At 39.1% G+C, this 27469-nt stretch overlaps 2 protein-coding genes across 2 annotated transcripts in view; both read left to right on the top strand.

Annotated features, from left to right (window-relative positions):
* Positions 1–3703: 3703 nt before the first annotated feature.
* neurod1 (neuronal differentiation 1) lies at positions 3704–9535 on the top strand. Its single transcript, XM_085765317.1, has 4 exons — positions 3704–3823; positions 5496–5815; positions 7322–7551; positions 8444–9535. The coding sequence occupies exons 2-4, from the start codon at positions 5508–5510 to the stop codon at positions 9004–9006; spliced, it is 1101 nt and encodes a 366-aa protein (XP_085621443.1). The 5' UTR covers positions 3704–3823; positions 5496–5507; the 3' UTR covers positions 9007–9535.
* A 3992-nt stretch (positions 9536–13527) lies between these two features.
* The window catches only part of cerkl (CERK like autophagy regulator), a 33532-nt gene continuing 19590 nt past the window's right edge, over positions 13528–27469 (top strand). The window contains exons 1-3 of the mRNA XM_085765446.1: positions 13528–13736; positions 17981–18090; positions 25609–25839. Of these exons, the coding sequence (XP_085621572.1) occupies positions 13579–13736; positions 17981–18090; positions 25609–25839 (499 nt within the window). The 5' untranslated portion in view covers positions 13528–13578. The remainder of the gene's footprint in view (positions 13737–17980; positions 18091–25608; positions 25840–27469) is intronic.

The following is a 27469-nucleotide window of genomic DNA, read 5'->3' as shown; positions in this document are numbered from 1 at the left end:
CAATTAACATCGTCTATTAAAATGGCTTTAAACACCAACCTCTTCTTAATGTATCACAGCTAAAATAGTTTGTAAAAATAATTATTAAAAAATGCTCTATAAATTCTCTTAACACTTCTTGTAACACTCTTTTACTCATTTAGTTGGATAATATTATAGGTTAACAAAGTGACACTTTAAATCTTTGGCAATTCAGATGAATCTAAGAGACAATTTCTCACATACTATGTAGTTGTAGGTGTTTACTATCAAAGTGTTTGTCAACATTTTATCTCCTCCTGTCGACACTGAGTGAAGGCTGCTGTACAGAGTGTGTCTCTGGTTCTTTGTATGAATAGGGTAATCTGACCTTCTCTCTCTCTACACACACACACACACACACACACACGCACACACACACTGCAGTGTAGAATTATAATTTTTATTCAACATCAAGTTGCTTCACTTGAGACTCTTCATCCGTCTTGTTCAAATTAATGAATTAAAAAAAAGTCAGAAGTGATGTGGGCAACACATTATAGCTACACATCAAAAAGTATAATTCAGTCAAACTATAATGTGTTTAAAGCTGCAATTAAATTAATGTATTATGTGTAATGTTAAGGTCTATTAAAATATAATAATATAAATATAACACTTTTACTGTCTCTTCCAGTCTGGTTCAGTCTCTGATGCAGCTGTTTAAAGTGAAGAAACGTGCAGACGACCTGCTCAGCACAAAACAGTAGATACACAGTAAGATAACTGTGAAGTGGCCTGTTGCAGGATTTTTTATTTGCAGTCTAAAGAGTGTCAAAACTTCGGGCCGTCGTTTTGCCCAGCCTGCGAGTAGGAGAAACCGTCTGTCCAGGTCTTTTGTTCACTCTGCTGTCCGACTGGCGACTGCTGAACAAAATGATGTGAATTTCTTAACTGAAACAGTGCGATGCTTGTGGTGTGTACTGGGTACTGTGTACTTTTCATGTATTTTTATTTTTACTTTATTTTATTTTTTTATTCAGAGATATAGAGATGTACTTTAATGGTGATATTCAAATGCCTACTTTTAATGAAGATATTTATTCATATTCCTTACTAAAAAGTGTCAAAAACTTCAAATAAGAAAGTTTATTTCCTTTTTGACTTTTTACACGTTTCTGTTTTTTGTTTTTTTGTTAATCCTGAGCTGAACAGCAGAGATTGATTTTTTGCGTTAACCATTACCTGTCAGAGGATCCACACTGATGGACAGACACACAGGTCCTCTCATGTTGCCTGGTAACGTCTTAGCAACTGGTTCACTGTCACCATAGTGACCTCTTCACTGGAGAACGGCCCGGTCCAAAGTCCACGGCCTCTTTTCTGTCGATTGGAGCTGATGGGGAGCGGACAGGAAGTCATGTGGACAGGTGTTGTCATGAGTTTTATTACAAACATTTTACTGTCAGGAAACAACCAGAGAGTTAAAATAATGACTGCAGGAGAGAGAAGTGGTGAGTTTTATGGATATCGGTGAAACCAAGCTGATGTTTGGCGGATATTATCATAGACCAAGATACTGCCCTGAATTACTGAGGCGAGTTAATAAAAAAAGAGGCTTGACAGGAAGTTATGTCATGACTTTGTCTCTTCATGGAAATGATAGTGCACCTTATCAAACACTATTTCTATTTCTATTTCTTTTATAGACTCAGCCTATAGACTGTGAATAAAGATGAGATAGCCTTTCGTCGCTTAGAGGCCACACCTACAATTATGCAGAAATTTAATCCATTATGAAATTTAAACAAGTGACTTATATAGAAATGTATTTGTCCTGTTTTGACAGGGACAGTGCACAGCTCTCAGCCGTGCCGGAGTTAGCTCAGGCTAATTTTCGTCTGTAGTCCCTGGGCTGGAAACAGAGAACATAAAAACACAAAACAACATCTTCAACGGCAACAATAACAAGATTTCACAACATTAAAAAAAACAGCAATGCAGTTTCACACTATTAAAGACACAAAAGCAACAATGAAAATCACAATGATAAGACACGACAATTACAACAAGATTAGACTACATTAAGATCCAGTGTTTACTGTAAGTTTATGATTGGTGGTATAGGACATGATTGGGTTGGTTTTTCTGAAATCTACCTCAGTTCAGTTGTCATGAAGTCCAAAACAGTTTTATTTTACATGTTCTGCTGTAAAGTTGGTCATTTTACTATTACTATGGGGATTGATTCGCTTTTGGAGCCAGCCAGGTTTTGCGTAACCTACTTCCTGTTAGTTTCATTTTTCAGCCTTGAATGTTGCTTCTTGTCAAAATTTTACCTTTGTTCTTCTGAAAGTGAAAAGGTCGACTCGAAATGTTTGTGACATCCATTCAGCTTTTCACAGCAGACATGATGGCCACTGATTTGACAATTTGAGATCATCTATCAGCTTCTATGTGTAGCTACTGTACAGCTGAGTGTCATCAGCGTAGAAGTGGAAATTACACTGCTGTGATTGATCACATCCAAGTACTGAGCCCTGGGACGCTTCACAACAAGTCCTCAGACCAAAACAAACATACAGGTTGTTTTTTGTCAACCCAACATCATCCTTCACTGGACTTTGTTGCTCCTCATAGGCTATACTACTTTACTGCACCTCCCCCTCTGCTGCTGTCATAATCGCTACAGCAACAAGATGCCATATCATGTAGAGTAGACATACAGCTAGATATCATTCAATCATTCAGTATAGCAGCCAGAGGAAGAAAGTATTGAGTGCATCATCATATCATATCAGAGCTCTTCAACCAAGGCTGAAATAACTTCATATACCTATGAACACATTAGTGTGCATCATCTAAGAAGAGTCTGAGAGGCTGACGAGCTTTGAGGTCCTCAGCATTTCCATGGTTACTGGATAATGACAGAGATGCCGATCATTCAGCAAACCACCACCTACTGTGTGATGTAAATCTCAGGCGTATCTCTAAGTAATTATGTCTTCATCCTGGGAAAACTAAAGTTTATATTCTCAAGATTTTGAGGACATTTTCCAGAAACAAAATAGGAAATATAAAATCTATTACCATCTGGCTTCTTATATAGGGCCAATTAATTAAATTAATTTAAAAATTAATTTGTAAAATAAATAAATTATTATTATTATTTAATAATAATCTCTCTCTAAATATCTCTCTCTCTCTGGGTCAGTCCATCCCTCCAGGGGCCGAGTCGGGCCCCTGAGAGTTTGGTCTTGGAGTCGACTCTGATTTAATGTTTCTGATGTTTTTGATCAGTCACAGATGATATAATCAATCAATTAATCAATCATTCATCTTAATCAACAGTAATATTGAATCTGTACACTCTAAATATCATACGATCATCACACATGACACACACATTGCGCATGCCTGTGTGTGTGGGTGGACAGATGGTCAACTTTCATCACAAAGAGAGAGAGAGAGAGAGAGAGAGAGAGAGAGAGAGAGAGAGAGAGAGAGAGAGTCTTTGGCTCGTACAAATGGAAGATTTGTCACGTGATCCCCGGGGCCGTTTTAATGACGTATGCACCATATGGCGCGTGCCGGGAGGGCGGGGCCCCGAAATGCTAATTGCCCCCCTCCCGTCCGTGAAGGCTACTCCCGCATGAATGTGTGTGTGTGTGTGTGTGTGTGTGTGTGTGTGTGTGTGTGTGTGTGTGTGTGTGTGTGTGTGTGTGTGTGTGTGTGTGTACCCGGTATAAAAGCGGCATCATCCCACAAACACACCACAGACAGCTCAGACCAGGTTACGCACGGACACGCGCATAGAGTGCACGGGGATGAGTGCGATCTAACGGACAGCGGATCCTTACAACAGGTAGGATCTATATGAACAGATTGATAACCAATATCTTGCTTCTTCAATTCCTCCTCTGACTGGTTTTGTTCCGGGATGATAAATCTGATCATTTATATCAAATTGATATTATCAATCTATTTATTGAAGGTAATTTAACTGAGAGTCATTTACATCTAATCTGGACCCGCGTGGTCAAAGTTAAACCAAGAGTCACCATTAAAAAAGAAGAAGATTATTATCTATTTTTTATTGATTGTTGTTATGATTTTCTAATGTTTTATCATTTAATTTTCTGCTCACAGTTTGTTTGCAGATATTGAAAACGTGTTTCTTCTTCCCCGGACTTTAATTATCTTGCCGTAAATGTACCTTATCATCGCTGTTCTCCTTAGTTCTGTTTCATTTTGTTAATTCATACTTCTGCGGCCGCTCACCTCCACCTGTCTGTCGGCGGTGAACGGGGAATAACGGATTTGATTTGTCAGCATGGGGTCATTTCTTATTTCTCTTATTCATATATTTTAATGATAGCCTAATAATAAAAAAGATCAGACTCCAGAGTTTCTAGTTTAAATAATCTAAACCAAAATAGGCCGTTGCTGCGTGTCGGTGTCAGTGTTTTAGACAAATTCACCTTTTGATTCAAGTTTTTATACATTTCCGTGTAGCTATAAGAAAAATCGTCACATAGGTTTAAATGAAGTCGAAAGGGACTTAGATATTATGTCATGATTAAAACTGTTGGACTAAAGTAAAGATGCAACAGTTTATACATTTCTAAACTGGATTTAGATTAAAAACAGATTCGGGTTCAGTCTGCGTTCAAAGCTGGAAACAGTCTTTATATAAGATTTTGACCTGCAGACCTAAATAGATCGAGTTGTGGATTTTCTTTTTTCCGTTTACTGTTTCTTGGTCCGTAACGAATTGAAAAAGCTGCATCCATCAATATGTGATTAGAGGATATACCAGTTAAACATATGTTAATTATGTTTTTTTCGAATTCGAATAAATATATTTAGATTTACATGGAGAGATTTCCACAAAAGATGTTCTTATTTTAATGTTTTTTTTAAAGGTTAGAGTCTCGCACACCTGCTGATTTTGTTTAACACAAAGAAATGAACCAAACACACCGAGTCTGATCTCCTCCTGGGAATAAAACTTTTCATTATTCAATTCACCTCAAAGGTACAGCCTTGTTTATGCCTTTAGGGACATTTCAGTGTATTTAGCATGGACTGAAAAAAAGAACTTAACTATAATCAGCTTCAAATTAAAAAAAAAAAACGAACTAACTAATTACATTTGTAATAAAAACACAGTAGCTGTGGATTCAACTCAATTTATAGTAGTAAAATCAAGATCAATAATTATAATTTTTTTTCTCAAAAAGCAAAAGTTTGGAGTAAAATGGGGATTGATTATTGGCATTTAAAATATATATATATAATTAATGTATAAAATGTATGATGCTGTCTTATAGGATTTGATGTGAAGTATGAAAATAAAGTCCACCGATTCTTAAAAATATAGGGGGAAAAAATGAGCAAATAGAGATTTTATTGATCACTTAACAGCCTTAAAACAGCCTGAGCACTAATAAACATGGTGTTTACTGTGATAATGAGCTCTCTGCTGGAGTTCTTATTAATTGTTTTCTAATGAAGATATTTCCTCTGTTCTGCAGATAATCAGCATCATGACCAGGTCTGTGCGCGAGGATCAGGCGTCAGTGGAGTCGGAGGAGCAGCAGGAGCTTCGCAGCCCCACAGGAGCAGAACCAGAGAGGGGAGGAGGAATAGGAGGAATAGGAGGGATAGGAGGGATAGGAGGAATAGGAGGAGAGGAGGAGGAGGAGGAGGAGGAGAATCACCTCCACCATATGGACGAGGAAGACGACGAGGACGACGAGGAGGAAGAGGAGGAAGAAGAGGAGGAAGATGGTGAAAACAAACCCAAGAGGCGAGGACCAAAGAAGAAGAAGATGACGAAGGCGCGAATGCAAAGGTGAAGATCAGTTTGATTGTTTTATATCTATGAGTTTAAAGTGTGTTTTCAGCTTAAGAACAAAGAGGATAAAATAATTTCTCCTATTAGCCATTAAGATGTGCAGGTTCATCCTCTGAGGAGCAGGAACATGATCAACAAATGTAATGAAATCACATCTGAACTGATATTTTTACTAAGATGCAGCAATTAATTATTTCTTGAACATGCAAAAACAGAATCATCACGTTTCAAAGGGAAATAATCTCCTAAAATGTGCAATCTTATCAGCTTCATGGAGATTTATTTATTGTTCGGCCGTCTGGGCTGTAACCTTCATCATTTTTGGTTCATTATCACTGCTGTAAAAGCATAATTTCTGACCACAGTGTTTTCAGCAAATAGCTCTAAAACCCACAGTGCTCTGCCTGTTCAGCATGTTAGCAACCAGCCGGGGAAAACAGCGGGGCAGTTAGTAGCTGCAGAGGAGTCAGGAGTCGGTGGAGACCAAAAACAGAGCAAAAACAGAGCAAACAAAGGGTGAATTTGCAGGGTTGCAAACAAAGACAACTCAAGTAAACAAAATCACTTTAAGTCTAAAAGGTCATAATATTGTATGTTTATGCTGTGGTGGTGGGTATGATATGGTTAAAAATAGTTATAGCAGGTTTAAATTTGAGAGCTGTAACCATATAAACAGTAGATCCGATGCAGATATTGATATTTGAACTATTATTCATGAAGTAACATTTTTTCTACTGATCAATTCAAAGCATAAAAAATAAATTTAATGTGTTGGTTAAACGATGTGTTGGTCACTTGAGACTTGTGACTTCTAACATACAGTGAACAGACTCTGGGTCAGTGTTTTGTCAAACAGCTGCTTCAAGTCCTCAGACACAGTAAAATGAGACTAGTATTAGATCACATCACAGGGAGCGATTCCCCACTGGGCCAAACACATTCACAGTTTGATTAACTCATAATCAAACTGGGAGAAGAGAATTTGATTAAAACATATCAGTGCTGCTCACCTATGGTAGGAGCAATGGCTTTACCCTGAACTCTGTCTCTCTGGCTACAAACATACGTACACGCTGCCCTGACAGTTTGTAATCAAAATATTCTCCTTAACACAGTAAATAGATCTGTTTTATCTGCAGTGGGAAATCTTGGATCGACCCAGTTTTTTACTGCAAATTGGACATTTGACTATTTTTTGATTGTTTAATGTCAGGTAATTAAAGCTAACTAAAGTGTATTTAAATATGTACAGCCTACTGTACACATTCAAAGCATTTGTCTCAAATGTTTGACAGACTTGAGAACTAAAGGATATTTCTACGCTTCAGTAGCCTATATTGTAGCTATTGTCGTGCTGTAGCTACTTTGGCCTACAACAGTTGCCCAAGTTGGCTAATGTGCGAACTACAAATGGTGTCATAAATTTGTGTTTCCACCACCAGGATGTTACAAATATGATGATTGATAACCAGGCTAACGATGAGCCCACTTGTGTTTCTGCAGGTTTAAAGTCCGTCGGATGAAAGCTAACGCCCGGGAGAGGAACCGTATGCACGGGCTGAACGACGCTCTGGAGAGTCTGCGGAAAGTCGTTCCCTGTTACTCCAAAACCCAGAAACTGTCCAAGATCGAGACGCTGCGCCTCGCCAAGAACTACATCTGGGCCCTGAGCGAGGTGCTGCGCTCCGGCAAGGCGCCCGACCTCATGAGCTTCGTCCAGGCGCTCTGCAAAGGTCAGTGCCAGATTAACGCCACAGTCGGTCTGGAGCAGGAGGTCAGGTTGGATGGGATGGAAATAAACATGAAGGGAAAGATAAGAGCGTGTGGCCTGGTTTCTTAGATTGACATGTCACTTAAACACAACGGCGCCCCCTAGTCTCACAGCTGGGAGTGTAACAAGATGAGTGTCAATGAATGAACCATTGCGTATTTCAGTCAGGAGAGAAGTGGTGGACGGACAAACCGACACTTTTATTATTGTTAGAGCCACAACAAGAAAAGAAGCTCATTTATAAGATTACATTGAAAAAAGTAAAGTTTTATCGATTTTTACAATATTTATAAACATCAATACTATTTTAGAGTATTTACGCATATGTAGAGATATTTCAATTCTCTATACCTAGATATTATATTGTATCCTATGGTTTATTCTGTCACAGTTAAGTGATTTAATGTGATTGTGACGATCCAAACTCATGTTGCTGAAGCTCATTATTAATGATTATTAATCATTACTGGGGCACAACTGACTTTGTTACTCTTTAAGCATTAAAGTGTACCGCCTTTGTGACAATTACACTGGGGCTGTGACGCCCATGCATGGGATTTCAAATGAGGCTTGGCAAACATGTTACAATTACAGTTCATATTTCAATTATGAGAAAATATTTGGAATTGACTTTATCAATAACATGAATATAATGAAGGGATTTACTTATAATATACATTTCAAAAATATTTAAAATTGAAAATACAATCATTTATTATACAGGTATTAGTAGGATGACCCATGACTTCATTTTATTTGTTGACAGTTACTAATGGGTATTGGTGCTAATTTAAAGTATTGATCCAGTGATAGGTATCCAATGTATTGATCATTGCTATTGTCTCTGTTCTCAGGTCTGTCTCAGCCGACCACCAACCTGGTCGCCGGCTGCCTGCAGCTGAACCCTCGGACTTTCCTGCCGGAGCAGACGCCCGACCTGCCGGCCCACCTCCCCCCGGCCGGACCCGCTGCCTATCCAGGACACTATTCCTACCAGAGCCCGGGGCTGACGGCCGGCCTGCCCAGCCCGCCGTACGGCACCATGGAGCCCTCCCACATCTTCCACCAGGTCAAAGGTCAACCCTACGGCCCTCTGGAGCCCTTCTTCGACGGCGTCCTGGTGTCGGACGGCCCGGCCTTCGACCCGCCCCTCAGCCCGCCGCTCAGCATCAACGGGAACTTCTCCTCGTCCTTCAAGCACGAGGGCGTCACGGCCGCCGACTACGACAAGAGCTTCTCCTTCAGCGTGCACTACGGCGGAGGAGGGGCCGGGGGCCACGCCGCCATCTACGGCGGCGGGGGGTCCAACCCTCGGTGTGGGGAGATGCAGGTTGACGGCCTGATGAGCTTTGATGGACACACGCACCACGAGCGACTGATGAACGCCCAGCTGAACGCCATCTTCCACGACTCCTGAGTGAGAGGAGGATGATGGACTAAGAGACTGATGGAGACAGAGACGGACAGACAGACCATAATACATCGCTCTTTCTGTCCTTTCTTTTCTTCTGTCTGTCTCCGGCTGCGACCACGGTCACGAGGACGGTGGTGTTGGCGATGATATCACGTTGTTGATGTAATCTTTGTAGCGCTTCATCCTGCGGAGACGCTTTTTCTGAATGTCTCGTTATTATCAATATTATCACTTAAAAATAATTAATAATCAATGAGCAATAATCTGGAAGAAACTATGCAATTTTGTTAAAACCTGAGCGACGCTCAGCTGATGATTCCAAATGTTGAAAGAATAAAGATTTCTCTATTTTTGGGTCAGTGTGTCAGAGAGGAAGTGTTGGGCCGGGAGTGTTCCTGTTGTTCATGTGGTTTTTACTTTATGCTTTTTATAACATTCCTGTAGCGTTCTGTTAACATTTCATGTGACTCTTGTTCATATTTTATAAGATAGATGTTTATAAAGGCCTTTTATTAAAAGGAATTCAATGTGATTGATCGATCTGAGAGACTCTGTTTATCAGCACCTCACTTTAGTCCAGTCTACTGATCTGAAGACACATAAAACACAACAAATTTCATTTAAAGTTGAACTGATAAGCACCCACCCCCTCCGTCCAATCAGGAATCACCAAAACCGTTAAATAGACCGAAACAGACCATTGCTAGGGACGCCGCTCTGATCGGAGTAGCACAGAGCAGAAGAACTATGCAGGATATTTACCTGTTTCATTATTACCGTCATTAAACGGCTTGAGACTAATTGTGATGTTAGATAAAAGACTTGTAGCTTGTTACAGGGAGAGTGACCTTACACACCGCTGCTGGAAACCAAACCTGCAACCAAACAACACAACAACACAACAGCCTCTTCACACCTGGTTTGTGGTTAACCTGAAACTAACCTGATACCGCTGACCGCTGCTGGAAACCAAACCTGCGATCAGAGTCTCTGAGCCGGTGTCACAGCTCTCGTCTCTGTGGCACCGTGAGTCCGCGACACAAACGTGTCCCGTAAACGTAAATGGCGGTTGCATGATTTGGCAGTTTGACTGACAGACGGGTCGTCCAACCAAAGTTGTGTGAGACTAATTTGATTGGTCGGACAAATTTTGGCCCCTGCTCCTTAACACAGACGACCAAATACTGTCATTGATACTTATGTCATCGATTACTGTCTAATACTTATCCGATATACTCCGATTTTTATAATTTTGCCAAAACTGTGCCGTCTGGGATGGTACCTTTAATAAACATAATACGTTTCAGAAACCTGCTTTAGGAGCAGCTAAATGCCTAATTAAACCAGAATCTGTTGATCCCAACGCTGAAGGTGAATTTCCAACATATCAGCTAGTTAATTGCCCAAACAATAAACAATCTCACCATTGGATGATTGGATGTGGAATTAGTAGTAATGGACATCGTCTTTGAATCAAGTCACAGTGTTTGACTGTAGTGTCAGACGGCACAACATAGCTACAAGATAAAAGAAATAGGTTTTTTCTCAGTTTAAGAAAATTGAGCAACCTGCAGATAGGCTATATGATTTAAAAATAACACGACTTCATGATGAGAGGTTGAGTGTTTTGGAGATACAAGGTTTCTATGTGACAACAGTGTTATTTTAAAGCAGATTCAAGCTCCGAGTATACGACGCTAAACACATATCTCCTTACAGAGAAAACCCTGTTAACACGGTAACAGCATTATCACACTGACTGAAGGACAAAACCAGGATTTGTGTGTGTGTGTGTGTGTGTGTGTGTGTGTGTGTGTGTGTGTGTGTGTGTGTGTGTGTGTGTGTGTGTGTGAAGGGCACAGATGTTCGTTCTGCAGGCAAGACTTTAATTTATGAAAATGATCTCCTTTATGCATGAGAGCCCCCCTCCATACATACTGCTGTCCTGCTGCGTTGTGTGTGTATTTGTCTCTGTGTGTGTGTGTGTGTGTGTGTGTGTGTGTGTGTGTGTGTGTGTGTGTGTGTGTGTGTTGAAGTGTGTAAGTCAACAGGGACAATATGGTGGCCATATCCCACCATTTAGCCTCCCTGTAAAAGTGGAATAATAATGAGAGAAAGTCAGATTTCAGTTTTCGAATGAAACAGAATCTATTAAAAACATGTTTTAAATAATTATACTGTAAAATAATAATAAAACTAAAGGTATCTGGAGCAAAAGAATAACAAAAATGTGCTTTAAAATAAATAACAAGACACTAAAGTTATCAATAAAGACATTTCTCTTTGCACTGAGAACACAGAGTAGCCGCAGTAGTATTAGCAGTATTAATAGCAGTATTAACAGCAGTCTTTGAGCGCGAGGTTTTGTATTTCAGTCTGTTGGCTGATCATAACACTGATTAATGCATCGTAATCTCAGCCATCTGTCATCAACACACACACACACACACACACACACACACACACACACACACACACACACACACACACTGTGTTTGGAGCTCATATAAGGTATTTACTCCACAGTCAGGCCACATCCTGTGTTCTGATTGGTTGGCAGGTGTGTATTAAAATCATTTACAGCACTGGCGACAGATAATAACAATCAGGGCTCGTGTGGTGCATTAACCTCCAGGTAATCACAACACAACAACACAACAGCCTCTTCACACCTGGTTTGTGGTTAACCTGAAACTAACCTGATCACCACTTAAACTGATTACAGACATCTTGCTGTTTTGTTCATGTGGTGCACAGTAATTTACTCCTGGATGTCCACACAAAGACTCACTGACCCTGTTATAACACACATATACATCATTAAATTCAACTTAACGAGCACCATGACAGACAATTTTAAAAGGAACAAAATATGAAGTCTCTTTTGTTTTTTTTGTTCTTCTACTTTGTATTTAAACTTTTCAATTTAACTATACATGTTTATTGTTAGTATATTTTGATACTTTTGATGATAGTATGTTTTGGCTGTAATTTAAAGGGACAACGAGGAGTTTCTCCATCGGCAGAACCAAATATTCTGTGACAATAAAAAAGTCTCATATTAATGTGGATGAATCTACGTTACTCACACTTGTTAATGGGCCCATTTTCGATAAATATGTAGTTTTGTCTCAATCGTTATTTTATATTATTATTAGTGGTGGAAATGCTGGGTGAGCCGACCAGCGTTTCCTTACTTTCGGTTTCGCTGACGCTGCCCGGCAGGTCATGGGAATAACGCCACTGAATCGCCGTTTATGGTCGGAACTACGGCGGTATATGATTGTCTTCCAACCTCTGACTTTCATTCTTGATGAATGAAAACATTCTTGACAAGACGTCCGTCTTGCGCCGGTCCAAGAATTTCACCGTGCGCGCGGAGGCTCATGGTAAATGTAGTGTGAGAACACTTCGCTTTCCAAAACTCCTCGTTGTCCCTTTAAACTAGTTCATGGCTGCACTAGAGTCTGGGTTTGTAAACTACGGAAGAGCATTAGGGCCAACAACGGAGATTTTTTTTAAAGATTCTGAGATAAAAAGTCAGAATTTCTGAGAAAAAAAGTATTTTTTTCTCTTCCATAGTAAACACAATATACACACATACATTAATGTTGAGTTGTGGAAGCTGGTGGTGCATGTACATTTTGCTCAGTATTATCATTATTATGTTCAAATGTCTTCTACTGTACAACTATGGCCATACTTGCTGTCACACACACACACACACACACACACACACACACACACACACACACACACACACACACACACACATAAATGTCACATTTCGGTGGAGCACCTTCAGTCACAGACTGATAGGCTACCGCCAAGGTGCAAGTTTGAAAGCAGCAGGAAGTCTTTCCTGCCAGCAGCCATCAGACTCTTTAATAGGCTACTGAAAAATAATAATTAAAGAGTTGCACACCTGCACTTGTACATTACATTAGATTGCACAATTGTTCATCCTGCACTAACTGAATTACTGTAAATATGTTTTATACAGATTTTGTTACTGTTTCCTTATGTTATTACTAGCAAGTTATTTTTTTCTTCTAATTATTGAATCTGTATTTTTTCTTTATTCTATTGGAGCTGCTGTGACACAATCATTTCCTGCAAAGGATTAATAAATTATTCTATTCTATTCTTTTCTAAATACAGAGTTGTTTTTTTCCCTTAATCAGTCGCATCTAATCCAGACTATGAGCATTTAAACCTATTTAAGGTTTTCTAACCGTAAATAAACGAATTTACGTAAAGACGCAGCAGCTTCTCTGAGTTAACTCTACTGTGTCTGTGTGCGCGCTCCCTTCTATCTAACAGCTATGCGCGCGCCCGCCCGCTGATGATGACGACACTCCAGCGGCTCTGTCGCGTGCCCGAGCGGAGTCCAGGCCGTAAAGCCAAAAGCTGATGCCCGTCACCATAGCGACAAGACCCCGGAAATACACACCGTAGCCACAGTGACCGTCGCTGATCAGCTTACGACACGTTTATCGGTCGGTGTGTTCATCAAAGAGAGACTCTGACTGACTGATTGTTTGTTTGTTTGTTTGTTTGTTTCGGAAAATAAACATGTCGGAGCCCGAGGAGGAGCTGCAGCAGAGAGAGAGCACGAAGAAAAAGAAGAAGGAGAAACGCAGCGGGAAGAAGAAGAAGCTGAAGAAGAAGGAGAAGCGCGAAGCAGCAAAGCAGCAGGTGGAGGAGGAGGAGGAAGAGGAGGAGGAGGAGGAGCAGCAGCAGCGCAGGTGAGTGGTTCCTCTGAGGTTCCTACAGGTACAAGGTCTACACAGAGCCAGAGCTAAGTTTAACTGTAGTGAAGCAAAATACTTAAAATAAATCTCTTCAAAATAAAGTATCAAGAAGAAAAACAAAATCATGTGACTCTTTCAAAGTAAAAGCCCTGTCGTCAAAACTTTACCAAACTAAAAATACAAAAATGGGTTCTGCAATACCAAATCAAATCAAATCAAATCAAATCAAATCAAATCAAATCAACTTTATTTGTCCCACCCATACAGTCTATGGTCCCACCAGGGGAAATTTGTTTTGGGCAAGGGAGTTATGACAGCTGCCATGTAAACCATCCATACACAATAGGCCTACATAATATAGCCTACAATAAAACAGTAACAAAGGCAAACAAATCCAAGAGAAGAGAGAGAAATAAAGTGTGGGGTGCAATAAATAGAGTAAAATACTTATGATACAAATTCAAATAAAAAACATACTAAAAAACTAAAAGAAGGAGATGCTGGTATAAGCCAGCAGGTGGACAGGCAAACCGGATGTAATTGATATGATTGACTGATTGATGGGTTATACTTGTGTTTTTTGTTGGGATTTGTAATATCTGAAATCTATATATTGTATTCCCTTACCTAACCCCAACATTTTTTACACTCCTTTATTATATCCATTTGTAAAGTAGCTAATAACACACATCCGTAGAAATACAACATAAAGATTAAGTAATGTAATGTAAAACAACTCTTAAGACCAACCAAGAAAGCATCACTGTGTCACATTATTGTTCTCTCTCTCTCGATATGACAGATGTGTTGGTTAGTACACATCTGGGGTTCAGAAATACAGTAGCTAACAATACAACAAACAGCCACCAAAAAGCAAAACCTGTGACTGAAGTTAATAATAAACTAATACCAGAGTTATCACAACAACCTCTATCAATCTGACTTACTTTCACTTTATCATGGGAAATTTTCCTCTGTAATTTTCCCCAGATGTACTCTTGTTTCAGATACACAACAAACACTCCAATACACTCAAACACAAAAATACATTATATTGCGAATTGCAGATACTATGTAGCTAGAACAAATTCACTTCAATAGCTCACTTTCACTCTCAGTGCTTGGGGGCAGTACACAGAGTACACTAGTACAAACAGATAATATAAACAGATATTAATAGAAAATAAAAGTTTGTCTGGTGTTATAGTGTGGGTGGCAACTTTCATTAGTTAGAAAACTTGAAATGTTAGATCGACAAGCTTTGGACGGATATATAGAACGACCAACTCCATAATACAGTTGAAAGTTTGGGCAAAGCTTCTTATTCAAAGATTCAAATCAAACTATAAATAACACATTTGTAATTAAATGATAACACAAAACATTATATTTCAGATTCCCCAAAGCAAAAGAATCAGACTGGAGTCCACATCAATGTTTCACAAAGTTCACCATGTAGACTGTACTTCCTATTTAAACAGTTCAGAGGAGAGGAGACTGTGTAAATCAGGCCTTCATGGTTTAATCGCTGCAAAGAAACTACTACTGAGAGACCAGTAAAGAAAATGAGGATTGATTGGGCAGAGAGACAGAGGGAGTGGACATCAGACCAGCATAGAGCTGTACCCTGGCCATGCACAGAAGGTGAACGGATGGTATCTGTGTGTGTGGCTCCCACTGTAAAGCATCGAGGAGTAGGAGGAGGTGTGATATTGTAGGTGCTTTGTTGGTGACACTGTTGGCAATTTACTGAGAACGAAGGCACATTTAAGCAGCATGGCCACTGCAGCGAGCGACATACCGGTCCATCTGGTTTGTGCTTCATGGGACCATCACTTTGTTTTTCAACAATAATGACCCCAAACACACCTCCAGGGTATATTTAAAGGTGAACTATGCAAGTCCTCCTCTCAGCCATGTGCATTTGTTTACAACAAAGCCGGCGAAAAAGCAATCAATAGAGCGGTAGATAACGATATTTAACGTATACGATTTTACGACGTGTATATGTTTGTGTAGTTTAATCTGTCATAAACAAGAGATTACGGGTTACGGGGCGCGTTTGTGTTGCGGTGTTGCACAGACGGGAGCTGGGACACCGGGGCGGCAGCGCTGATCTTGCAAAGTTGTTTTTCAGCCAAGAAATGCTACGTGGAAGTTAGAGCGCCAAGTCATTTATTTAACCATCACAGTTACTTCAAAGCTGTTTAATTAAGGTAAAAATGTAGTTGTATGTAGCATAGCTCCTCTTTAAGGCCTGTTTACTATAGAAAGGAGAGTGATGGAGAGCTGCGTCAGACGATCTGGCCTCTATAACATCTGAGTTGGACCATAATGTGAAGGAAAAGCAGCCAATAAGTGCTCAGCATATGTGGGAGCTCTGTTGGAAAAGCATCCATGAGGCTGGCTGGGGGAAAGCCAACAGTGTGTAAAGCTGTTATCAAAACATAGGTCTGATTGTCTTTACTATTAAAGAGGAACAATGCAGGATTTTTTTTTTACCTTAACTATGCTACATTTTTACCTTAATTAAGCTTTGTAGGTATTGTCAAAGTTAAATAAATGACATGTAACTTGTAACAAGATCAGCGCCGATGCTCTGATGTCCCAGCTCTCATCTCTGCAGCACCGCGACACAAATGCGCTCCGTAACCCGTGATCTCTTGTTTATGACAGATAAGACTAAATAGAGTTAGAGTGTCCTAACATCGTATGTTAACTAACGCTCCATGGTTTGATTTCTCACTGGCATCGTTGAAAACAAATGCACAAGGCCAGGAGGAGGGTTAGCAAAACAGTAGAACAGCGACCAGACTTGCATAGTTCCCCTTTAATATAATTATAAATACACTGTTGCCCATAAAGTTGTTTTTTTACCTCTTCTCATGAAATGATTGACAATGTAGTTTATTCTTGATAGATAAAGAGTATATCTTCTCAAAACTTTATTGATCCATCTCTTCCAAACATTAAATATTAAAATTAAACCACAATTGACCTTTGCAAACTGTATATTCAGGCTTAAAGAAATTTGGGGGTATTGAACAGTAGGATTGAGGGCTTTGTTTCAGTTTTTCGACCTTGGTCAGTTTAACAGAAACACATTCGAGGGGATTTCATGCATAAGAATCTTTCAAACATCACTCGGTCACTAATATTGAGTATTAGTGACTGAGTGAGTGCATTTATCCAAACACCGATCAGTGTTGTAGCATACTGTCCACAAGCATGAATTCATTTCACCTGGGTAACAGGGACTCAGTAATCATTGCACCTGGTCAAAGGTGATTACTGAAGTGTATAAATAGGAAAAAAAAAGAGGAATTTGTCTGAAAAACAAAATTATTCCTACTTAAAAGGGCAACAGTGTATAATGAAATAAAATCAAGTCCAAACTTTTGACTGACACTATAGAAAAACAGCAGGATCTGTGTATTAAAATATGTTGCTGTACTTGGGCTACAGGTATAATTAAGTTAATGTACGTTTCAGGGAAAACAAGCAGAGACACTAATTCACTCAGCAGAAACCAGGGACATTAGGATCTGTTTGATGGAGCTTAGCAGGTGATATTGGTTAACTGATTAGATTGTCTGTTGACATCGCTGCAATCAATCAGAGAAGGAAAAAAGAAAGAAAGAAAGAAAAAGTTTAAGTGGTAAATGAAGTGTCATTCACAGTCAGCAGGAGAGTTTCGCATCTTTAAACATCTCTTTAGGCCAGGGGTGACAAACTCATTTTAGTTCAGGGGCCACATGATCTCAAGTGCACCGGACCGGTAAAATAAGATCGTAATAACCTATAAATAATGAGAACTCTAAACTTTTCTCTTTGTTTTAGTTATTAAGATGTTTACGGCTAATGAATTATTCTTTTACAAAACGCATTATTAAGAAGTAATTTTCACGCTTCGCAAATTCATCCCGCGGATTGGACTGGACCCTCTGGCGGGCCGGTTTTGGTCCACAGGCCACACGTTTGACAGCCCTGCTTTAGGCCGTTGTGACTCATATGAACTCCTTTTCACTTTTTCTTGACATTTGATTTTATAAACATAATGATCAAACAGCTCAGTGAGAAAATAACAAGTGGGTGAACTGATAATTAAAAACATTGCTGATTGCAGTTGTAGGCATCAATATGATCAAACATGTAAATGACCTCTGATTGGTTGAAATGACCTCTCGTCTTTATGTGTGTGTGTGTGTGTGTGTGTGTGTCAGTGAGTGTGTTTTGCTACGTGGGATCTTCAAACTGGGGAAGAAGAGTCACGACGTGCTGCTCACCCGAACCAGGCTGACCTGGACGCCCATCACCCCGGAGAACCCCACAGGTCAGTATACTACAGTAAATGTGGTAAAACAGGTTGTCATGGCGATCGCTCCCCTCGTCAGGGCGGGCGGGCAGACGAGCGGGCGGATGGATAGACAGACTGGGTGTATGTGGAGGCAGCTGGTGCTGTAATGGAGAAGTTCTGTCATGTTGAGACCACCTGAAACTTGACATCTGGACACACGCTTCCACTGCACGGGGGCGCGATACGAACGTTTCCCAGGGCTCTTTATGAACGTTCACCATAGCTCTCAGCTCTTTATGAATAAAACCTACATGTTACAAGTCAAAACCCTTTTTTTTTTAAAGCATTTCTATAAACAAAATTTAATTGATACATTTCCTACAGCAGCAGATTCAGTGAGTGCGCGATCGTACTGTTTCTAAAGCACTTTAGTGTTAGAAAACCTACAAATTAACAACAAAATAGTACAGCAGCGGTTCCTATACTTCAGTTTCATGAATATGAAGGTCATCTAATGTGATCCTATCGTTATTTCTCGATCAGACCTGCTGTTCATAAGCAACAAACAACAATATGTGCAACATAGATATACTATAGAAATGAGATGATATGGAAACTGAGAGGAAAATAATGATGATAAAATAAGAAAATCAAATCGTAAATTCATTTGTGCTTGTATCTTGAATTTGGTTTTTTTCATGAACAATGATACTTTAAGTACAACCTTTTTTCATGCTTAGTCTTTTAAACTCAATGACACACACAAAAAAGTGAATTTCTTGCATCTCCATTCACATTTGCTGTGCTAATATTAGGACTGGGCGATACCACAGCATTTGATTTCAACTCAATATCATGTAAAAGGAGAGAAACATTTATGTAAGTCAATGCGTCATTAATAATAAATTGGCGAACATGTAAATGTGGAAAACCTGGACTCACTGTGGGAGCACGACACCACCATCCCATCATGCAGCATCTCATCCATGTTGGCTTCCTGCAGCTCCGATCACAGCACACGCCTCCAGAAAGACACTTCATTCTCTGTGACTACAAGTTACAGCAGAAGATACAAAGATAAAACAAAACAAAAAAACACAGATTTACAGTTAATATACAGATTTAAATGTAATGTTTATTCTGGGAGAAGACACGCGTATGAAACCGGATATAATAGTGTGACAAACTAAATGTTGAACAGTCTGTGGTTCGGTCGTGTTGTGTTGATATTATTGTATTGTTTTGGTAACGTTGTGCGTGTTGTTGTGAGTTAGTTTTTGGTTGAAATCCATTCAGACAGAACTGGTTAGTGGAGCAGGATGAAGGTGTAAATACTGTGTGTGTGTGTGTGTGTGTGTGTGTGTGTGTGTGTGTGTGTGTGTGTGTGTGTGTGTGTGAAGCCAATCTGTTTTGCTGTATTTCATCCAAGCTAATGTCATTAAGCCAGAATTGTGTGTGTGTGTGTGTATGTGTTGGCAGTAGTAGAGAGCAGTTGGTTCAGCCCGTGGGGGGTTATTAGAGTCTCTCAGTGTGAGGAGATTAGCACACACACACATACACACAAACACGCACACACACAGTCAGCCTGTCAGCATGCTGTGTGTGTGTGTTGATTATATATTTCTGTATAAATGGATCAGCTGTTGTTGTTTATTTCTACACATGAATTTACCCTGTCTCACCCTACAGCTTGTGTGTCTGTCTGTCTGTCTGTCTGTCTGTCTGTCTGTCTGTCTGTCTGTAGGACAGTCACACAGACACACAATGTTGTGTATCAGTGCTGAACCTCAGGTGTTGTACCTGCAGCACTATGTAAGGATTCCCACCTACTCTCAGCTTCAAGTAATTTGCTGTTACTGTATGTACTGTTTTGTATTGATGTTAAATCATGAACTGTATACAACAGGCGACAACACTTTTTAATAAGTACACACTATTAAGCATTAGTTAAGCATTAATAAATACGGAATTCATAATTTATAACGCATGAATACTCATTAGTATGTTTATATACAGTTAGTGCTTATCAGTGATGAGTAAAACATCTTTAACTGTGTTTATAAACTACCTACTAATGAGTATTCATGTGTTATAAATGATGAATTCAGTATTTAAAGCTTAACTAATGCTTAATAGTGTGTCCTTATTATAAAGTGTTAACGTACAGGCTAATGATTTGGTGATTTTCATGATAGTATAAATGGATAAAAGCAATTGCCACATTATATTTTTGCAAAAACATATTTTTAGCAGCTGTATTTTTTCCTCGAGTAGTGTGCTAATGTGGAACTTCATGTCCAGTGACAGTGAAGTAAAAAGTCTGCATCAAAAACCAGCTCAGGTTTGCTATTAGTATGGAATTGGGACGCTCTACTTTCCTGCAGTCAGTGAAGTATCTCTGGAGGTTTTAGGAGCGAAGGAACAATAACTGATCAATTTATAATCACTTAACCATATCAGAGCACTGGAGCAGTTTAAATGATTGGTGTCGTTAATAACACAGTGATGTAGCGCTGCAGCCTGTGTGTGTGTGTGTGTATAAATTACGATCCATAACTCCCCACAGTTAGCCACATGGCCTGGTCACCATGAGACTGGACTGGCACTGGCACTGTGTGTGTGTGTGTGTGTGTGTGTGTGTGTGTGTGTGTGTGTGTTGTCCCCACACGCCTAATAATTTATTTTTAGGGTTTTGACATGTTTCTGTTTTTGAGTTTAAAATTAGAGGAAGGTGAAACCTCCAGGGAGCAAACAGAAGTTCATACGCGCTCCTCGTAGGTATAATAACACCAATATATCATATACTATATATATTTATTATATTTATTTATATATTTATGTTTGTTTGTGTGTTGCTTGTGTGTTACCAGTCTTTCTATAGCTGTGGGGACACATTTTAGTTTGGTACTGTGAGGATCATTTGTTTGACAGTTAATTTTAGGGTTTTGGCATTTAGTTATGATGATTATGATTATATGAATGAATTAATGACTTATATTATTGTGTCATGCATACTTCTGTATAAACCAGAACCAGCGCACATCATCAACACATCAAATAAATAAGAAAACAAACAGGGGTTCAAAACCATTATCCCAAAAAAAGAAGAAAAGGAAAACAATGCCAAGGTTCAAGGGAAATCATCAGAAATTAATTAAACACATTTTTCTGTCTTCTTTTCCAGGCTTTAGAAATAAAACTAGTCTCTTAAACACACTGAAATTAAACAACCACTCCAGCTTCTGCTCATAGAGCACCAAAATATTTCAGGGTTGATTACAGTGAGCGGTTTAGGAAATGCTTTATGTCAATGTGTCCTCTTACACACCAACATTTGTGTGTGTGTGTGTGTGTTGGCACAGTGGGTTGGTGTGGTGAGGGCATGATGGGAAACTCATCTCCATCTGGACCCAAGTAGCACACTACCTGTGATGGGCGATACAGTGTGTGTGTGTGTGTGTGTGTGTGTGTGTGTGTGTGTGTGTGTGTGTGTGTGTGTGTGTGTCGTCTCTGTAGGTTCTGTCAGCTCAGATCAGACTCATCTCTATTGGAGTGGATGGAAAATCTGTCTCTCTCCTTGTCACTGTTTCATTTTCCATGTTTGGATGGTACAGTACAAAATGGTGTAGCGCAAAAACAAACAAGTAAAAAAAAAGAGGAGAAAAAAATAATTAAATAATAATGACAAAGCCTCAGATTTACAGATCTTCTTAGGTTTTTTATCTCGTGAATTTTTTTGGTTTATTTCCATCCCTTTTCTCCACCTTGTTTCCAGCTGTAGCGGACAACACTGATAAACCCACTGTGCATTAACTGCTCAAATTAGCATGTAGGATGATCATTTTCTCAATATGGATGGATGTTAATCTGTGTTTTGCTGGATGTGTAAATAAGCAACTGTTTGCTCATATGTTGACACAGTCTGTGTTGTGTTTTTATTTTGATCGGCCCAACTTTAAAATGTCATTTGAACTGAAACAGGTGTGTTAATAACTTGAGTTTGTGAACAATACAACACAATGCTTAAGTGTCTAATGCTAAGACAAAAAAAAAGTGTGCGTTTCGAGTCAAAAGATAAAAGCAAGTTTTATAAGCAGTGCCATTGGTTAAAAAGTCGACTGAATATACGACAGAACACAAAATTAACGTCTGCAAAGGAAAAACGCAGATTTGGTCTGGACTAAAACCCATTTTTTGAGCTAAAATTTATACAACTTGAGCAAATGATTTTCAAAATAAAAGAGAGACCTGGATTTACTACTACCCAACATGTTGACATTCAGGGCTACTGTAAGTCACACACTCAAGTCAACCAGATGGAAAAGTGCCCTGCAGGTGTGTTTATAGCTCTGTACTATCATCACTGTCCTGCTTTAGAAGTCACAGATAAAAAAAAACTGGTCATAAACTGTTAATACAATGTCAAATGAGCACACACTGTCACCCCGACATATGGACGCTGGCCTCTCCGTGTGGGCGAGGGGCGGGTGGTTCGGGGTATGTGATATTTGATAACAGCGGGAGGGTATTTCATAGAGAGGGGGTGGGGGCTGGTGGGGTTAATCAGATAGCATCAAATATATCTATTTCCTGATGAATCTGTGAATCTCCTCTGATATTTTACAGGTCTTATAATAAATGTTTTTGATTGATTAACCTATAATTGTTGACGAATACTGTACAATATTAAAACTTAGGTTAACTAATGAATACAAAAATGAGTTCCTCACATGATAATAAATGCCAAATAAGGGATAATATGATAATACAATATAAAATAAGAACAAAATAATAATACCTTCACTTAAAATTACACTTTTTTGAGTCAGTTCTGTTAATTTAATGGTCAAACAAGTTCTGAATATTAAAAAATAAATTAGTAATGACCAGGCTTCTTCAGAGGATTGAGATGAGATTACACATGCTGGGCGGATCAGCTCTGAAGGCAACAACAAAGGTTTGTGGTTATAAATAGCTGTTACGAAGTGAACATAAAATAGGTTATTGGTTTCAGCTACAACCTCAGGGTCTGTCACATATCACATACAGTATGTGATACTGTATCCTGTCCATAGCTGGGATTTGATAAATAACCTCAAGAACTGGACGTATTTGATTATTTATGATGATTACAGTGGATTAATATTATATTTTTTTCATGTACAGATGTTTGTCCACCTGCTATGACATGTGTCCGTCTGAAGCTGGTTTGAGCTTCAAAATAAAAGTCATTTCTCATGTCGAAAAACAAAAACAAAACACAAACAAGTGGTGCCATAATTAATGATTAATATAATCATTGATTAATTTGTAGATTATTTTTTCAATTACAGGACAGGATTAAAGGATAGGATTCACAATTTAGTGTGTACGCTGAGTGAAATCTGTTGGATCCTCCAGTATATCCTCTATATGAGATTGCACCATACCATTTTGCTTATGGGCAATCAGCTGGAACAGCCACAAATCGGTGGAACAGCCTGACTGACTCGATCAGCACTTTAAAAAAACAACTTTGAAAGTTTGCTTAAAGCTCCTCAGCCCTGCATTCACAGACTCTGATATTCTATATACAATAGTATTTTTATTGATATATTTCCGTATAGTGCTGTTGGTCTTTGTGTTATTTCTTTGTTCTGATCTGTCGTGCAAAGTAGGTTGAATCCATAATATGGTATTAAAGGGGGGAATTTATGTTTGAGATGCATACTGTTTCTTTTAAATACATTTATTAATAATATTTTCAAGTTTACAAAACAGATTTTGCTTGCTGTAATAATCTGTCATGGCCATACCATCCTTCTTCATCATTTGTCACTACACTTATAACTAGAAATCCAGCCCTGGAGCAAGGCCTCCATGATAACTTCAAGTATTTAGATAGAAATTGTTCTTTTCTGAAAAATTATCTTGTGTATTTATAAATATTTATGTTTTTATTGGCCTATAATGAGCAGCATCCTCCATCCAAGTGTCTGGACAGCGTGAGCTGGGAAGGCTGGGAACGACTTTAGTCAACAAAGACTAGTTAGTTGGAAGTTTTCTTTCGTGTGTGTTCACAAAGAAAAATCTGAGGTTTAATTTTCTTATAACAACATTTTTTTGTGGAAAACAAGTAAACCTGAAAAACAGGCAGCATTTTTTATAAACATTAATGAAAGAAGTGAGCTTGTCATGAGTTGAAGCAGAGGCTCATGACTTCATCTCTATGTCAAAATAGTGAGACAGGTTTTACCAGTGATTAATTCAACACTGTACTAAAACTTTCTTGGCCCTGGGAGCATTTGACAAATACTGAAATGTCACAGGCTACAGTTTGCAGTTGGAGAAGTCCTGATGACAGTTCTCATAGTTTAATTTTTTAGTTAATTATTTAGTTGCAGTACCGCAGTCGGCCACCAGGACAGACTGAGCTGAGCCGAGACTCTTCTGCTCCGTATGAGCTCAGTCATTAACAAACTATGAATAAAGTGTCAGTGTGCATGTGCACGTGTGAGTTATGTAACTCTGAGCTCTGCTGACATTATCCTCAGAAGATTAGATGATTAATCGGACACGCACCAATCAGATTTCAGAATTCCTCTCCGATTAAACTGATTGATTGACAGGCGGTGCTGCACGCTCTGCTGATCAATGGATTAGTGATTAATAGAGATAATTATGTTATGTAACGTGAACATAGATGACCACCAGCAGCAAAAGGTTACGTTTATATTTTTACTATGACTGACCAGGAGGGAGGGCAAAATAATGTGAACACCTCGTCTTTGCCCGAACAGATAAACATATACACATGATTCAAAACAAATTTTTCGAATTACTGATAATAATAATGTTTTTAGGTTAAAAAACAAAATACTAAATGCAGATTTGGAAACACACAAATATACAAATAAGCACCAACTATGAGGTAACAGAATAGAAACAACAATCGACAAAAGCTGAAAACCGAAAGAAAATCATTGGTCCTGTACTCCTGTACTCTTCTGATTGCTTTAATTCCTTCCACAATAAATTTCCTCGTGTTGCTTTTATTTCCTTTCTCTTTCCTTTCCTCTTATCTTTATTGTATTCCTTACCGTCCTGTCTTTATAAATGCTTTTAATTGCTTCATGTTGTTGTCGTGCTTATGCCTCCGACATCATCGGTTTCAGTCTGTGTTGATGTGTTGCTTGGCTTCCCACCACGAGAGACATCCTTCTGTGTGCAAAGGGATGACGTTTGATGCTGAACTCTCTATGTCTAAAACACACTAGAAACCTTCTTTTTTGGCATCTATTACAGGATAAAATGAAATCTATCTTGGTTTTTAATTTGATAAGAATAGTTTCAGTTCATGTTTAGCCTGGCTGAGCATGAGACAGGAAGTGGGGTCTTATTTTCATCCCTAACTCATAATAATTCATAGTTTCTACCTGTAACATAAACACAACACCATTTCAAACTACTCAGCCCTCTATAGTGAATAATTATCTATAAAAACTACATTCTCAGTGAAGTGAGGTGTACGTTGTGTTCAGGTGTTGTGCGTTAACTCCTTTACTTCTTCTGCAGGTGACGCGCTGGTTGAAGAGTCAGGTATGATGCTGCTGCAGGACGTGTTTGCCATCAAGGTGAAGCGGCGGCGGTCAGCGGGTCAGGAGTCGGGGGGAGCGGTGCTCGGCCTGGCTCTGTTCTGCTGCAGGAGGAGAGGGAGGAAGCTGGAGGAGGACACGCTGCACCTCCACAACGCCTCCGCCGAACACACCAACAGCTGGTACAACACCCTGAAGGAGCTGCTCACAGGTAACACACACACACACACACACACACACACACACACCATCATTATGTGTCATCAGGACATAACTCAGCGATGTATTTCACACTAAATAAGATAATATTTACAAAACTACAGTCGTTGGTCGACCTTGGTCGTTGGTCGACGTTGGTCGAAACTCATTAAAATATCTTGAGATCAGCACCAGTTCAAACAAGCTGCACCTCCTATACCTTGACAAATGATTTTAATGATTTTAATTTGCATTTGGTACCATTAACATTGACTCAAATCTAAATGATCAGCACAGAGAGAGAATTTAAAATAAATAGTTTTGTGATTTGGATAAATCGACTTTTAAAACCAGTGTTTTCCCAGTTTGGAGGCTCCTTGGCCCCACGTCCAGTCTGAGTTTTTCCATGTTACATAAGAGCTGAGATAAACTGGAAACATGATTCATTCATGTGTGAGCATCACACAGTAAGACGATTAAACACACAGACACACACACACTGGTGACTAATAGTGCTGTCATTAGCCGTAAGTGTCTTTGTATATATTAACCTGTCCCTAAAATAGATTTGGATTGTTTATATAGGTGTTAAATAGGTGTTTATTTTATAATAATAGCTCCTGCCCCTGTTCACACTTTGATAAAGTCATAGTGAACAGCTTTGTCGGTCTTTGTTTTCACTCTGGTGCAAACTGATTGTTTAAATAGAGAAAAACTAGATGCCTAGTTGTTGCACGCTTTATCTCATATGATAGCGCCCCCTGTTGACCAGAGCTTTATCACATCCTTGGTGTCCGGAGGTCAAGAGAACCAGTCTAGTAGTGGTTATTACAGGAAAACTTGTTGACATGGCTTGTTAATTATCTGATGTTATCTGCAATACGTCTTTTCACTTGTAACGAAAGTAATGGCTTTGCTCATTTCAAATGATCGACATGAATCTCCTCTATTTGACATTACCTTCCTGATAAAGTTGAGTTAAGCTACAACACAGTTTTTGTCCTTGGTGATTTTCAAGGATTCAAGGAGGCTTTATAGTCATGCCACAGCATGTAAAAACATGAGGGGAAACTAAATATTGTTTTCTCTCCACTCCCACGTAAAACAGAGAACATATAAGACGTCTAGCATTAAAAATCAACAGTGTTAATATTCGTATACCTGTATGTTGTGATTCTAATATTGCAATTTGCTGGATTTGATCAAATCTTCTTCAACCAGATTCCTAAAGGTTAAAGACATTATACATTTAGATCTGGTCCTCACTTGTTGTTTTCACTCCATTCAATTTTCAGCTTTGTCTTAAGTGCCTGTGTGCGAAGCCTCCGGTGACATGATACGAGACAAAACGTGCACATGTCTCGTGTTCGAGGATTAGCTAGTTAGACGGATAGACGCGGGTGCTAGATGCTCAGATTATAATTTCATTGTTTTCTATCAGCTTGTTCATCACTCAGTTTAATGAAGTGAGTCAGAGTTACATCAGACAGGAGATCTAATCTGCTAATCCACCAGAACAAAGACACACAGATTACACTTAGACACACACACACATACGCACACACACATTCAGCAGTACTCAGTTACATGCCGTCAGCACTTGAATCGTGTTGTCTGCGAGAGAGATTAGCTACAGCACCGTC

This window comes from Trachurus japonicus, chromosome 21 (genome assembly GCF_045865225.1).
Source record: "Trachurus japonicus isolate A0001 chromosome 21, Traja_1.0".
NCBI classification, from domain to species: domain Eukaryota; kingdom Metazoa; phylum Chordata; class Actinopteri; order Carangiformes; family Carangidae; genus Trachurus; species Trachurus japonicus.
The sequence above is the reverse complement of the archived record's forward strand: the minus strand, read 5'-3'. Positions and strand labels throughout refer to the sequence as shown.

Excerpts from the sequence above, each read along its gene's own strand:
- neurod1 (XM_085765317.1), top strand. The coding sequence starts at position 5,508 with ATGACCAGGTCTGTGCGCGAGGATCAGGCGTCAGTGGAGTCGGAGGAG. Across the intron at positions 5,816-7,321 it reads ACGAAGGCGCGAATGCAAAG|GTTTAAAGTCCGTCGGATGA; the intron begins GTGAAGATCAGT and ends GTGTTTCTGCAG. Across the intron at positions 7,552-8,443 it reads CGTCCAGGCGCTCTGCAAAG|GTCTGTCTCAGCCGACCACC; the intron begins GTCAGTGCCAGA and ends CTCTGTTCTCAG.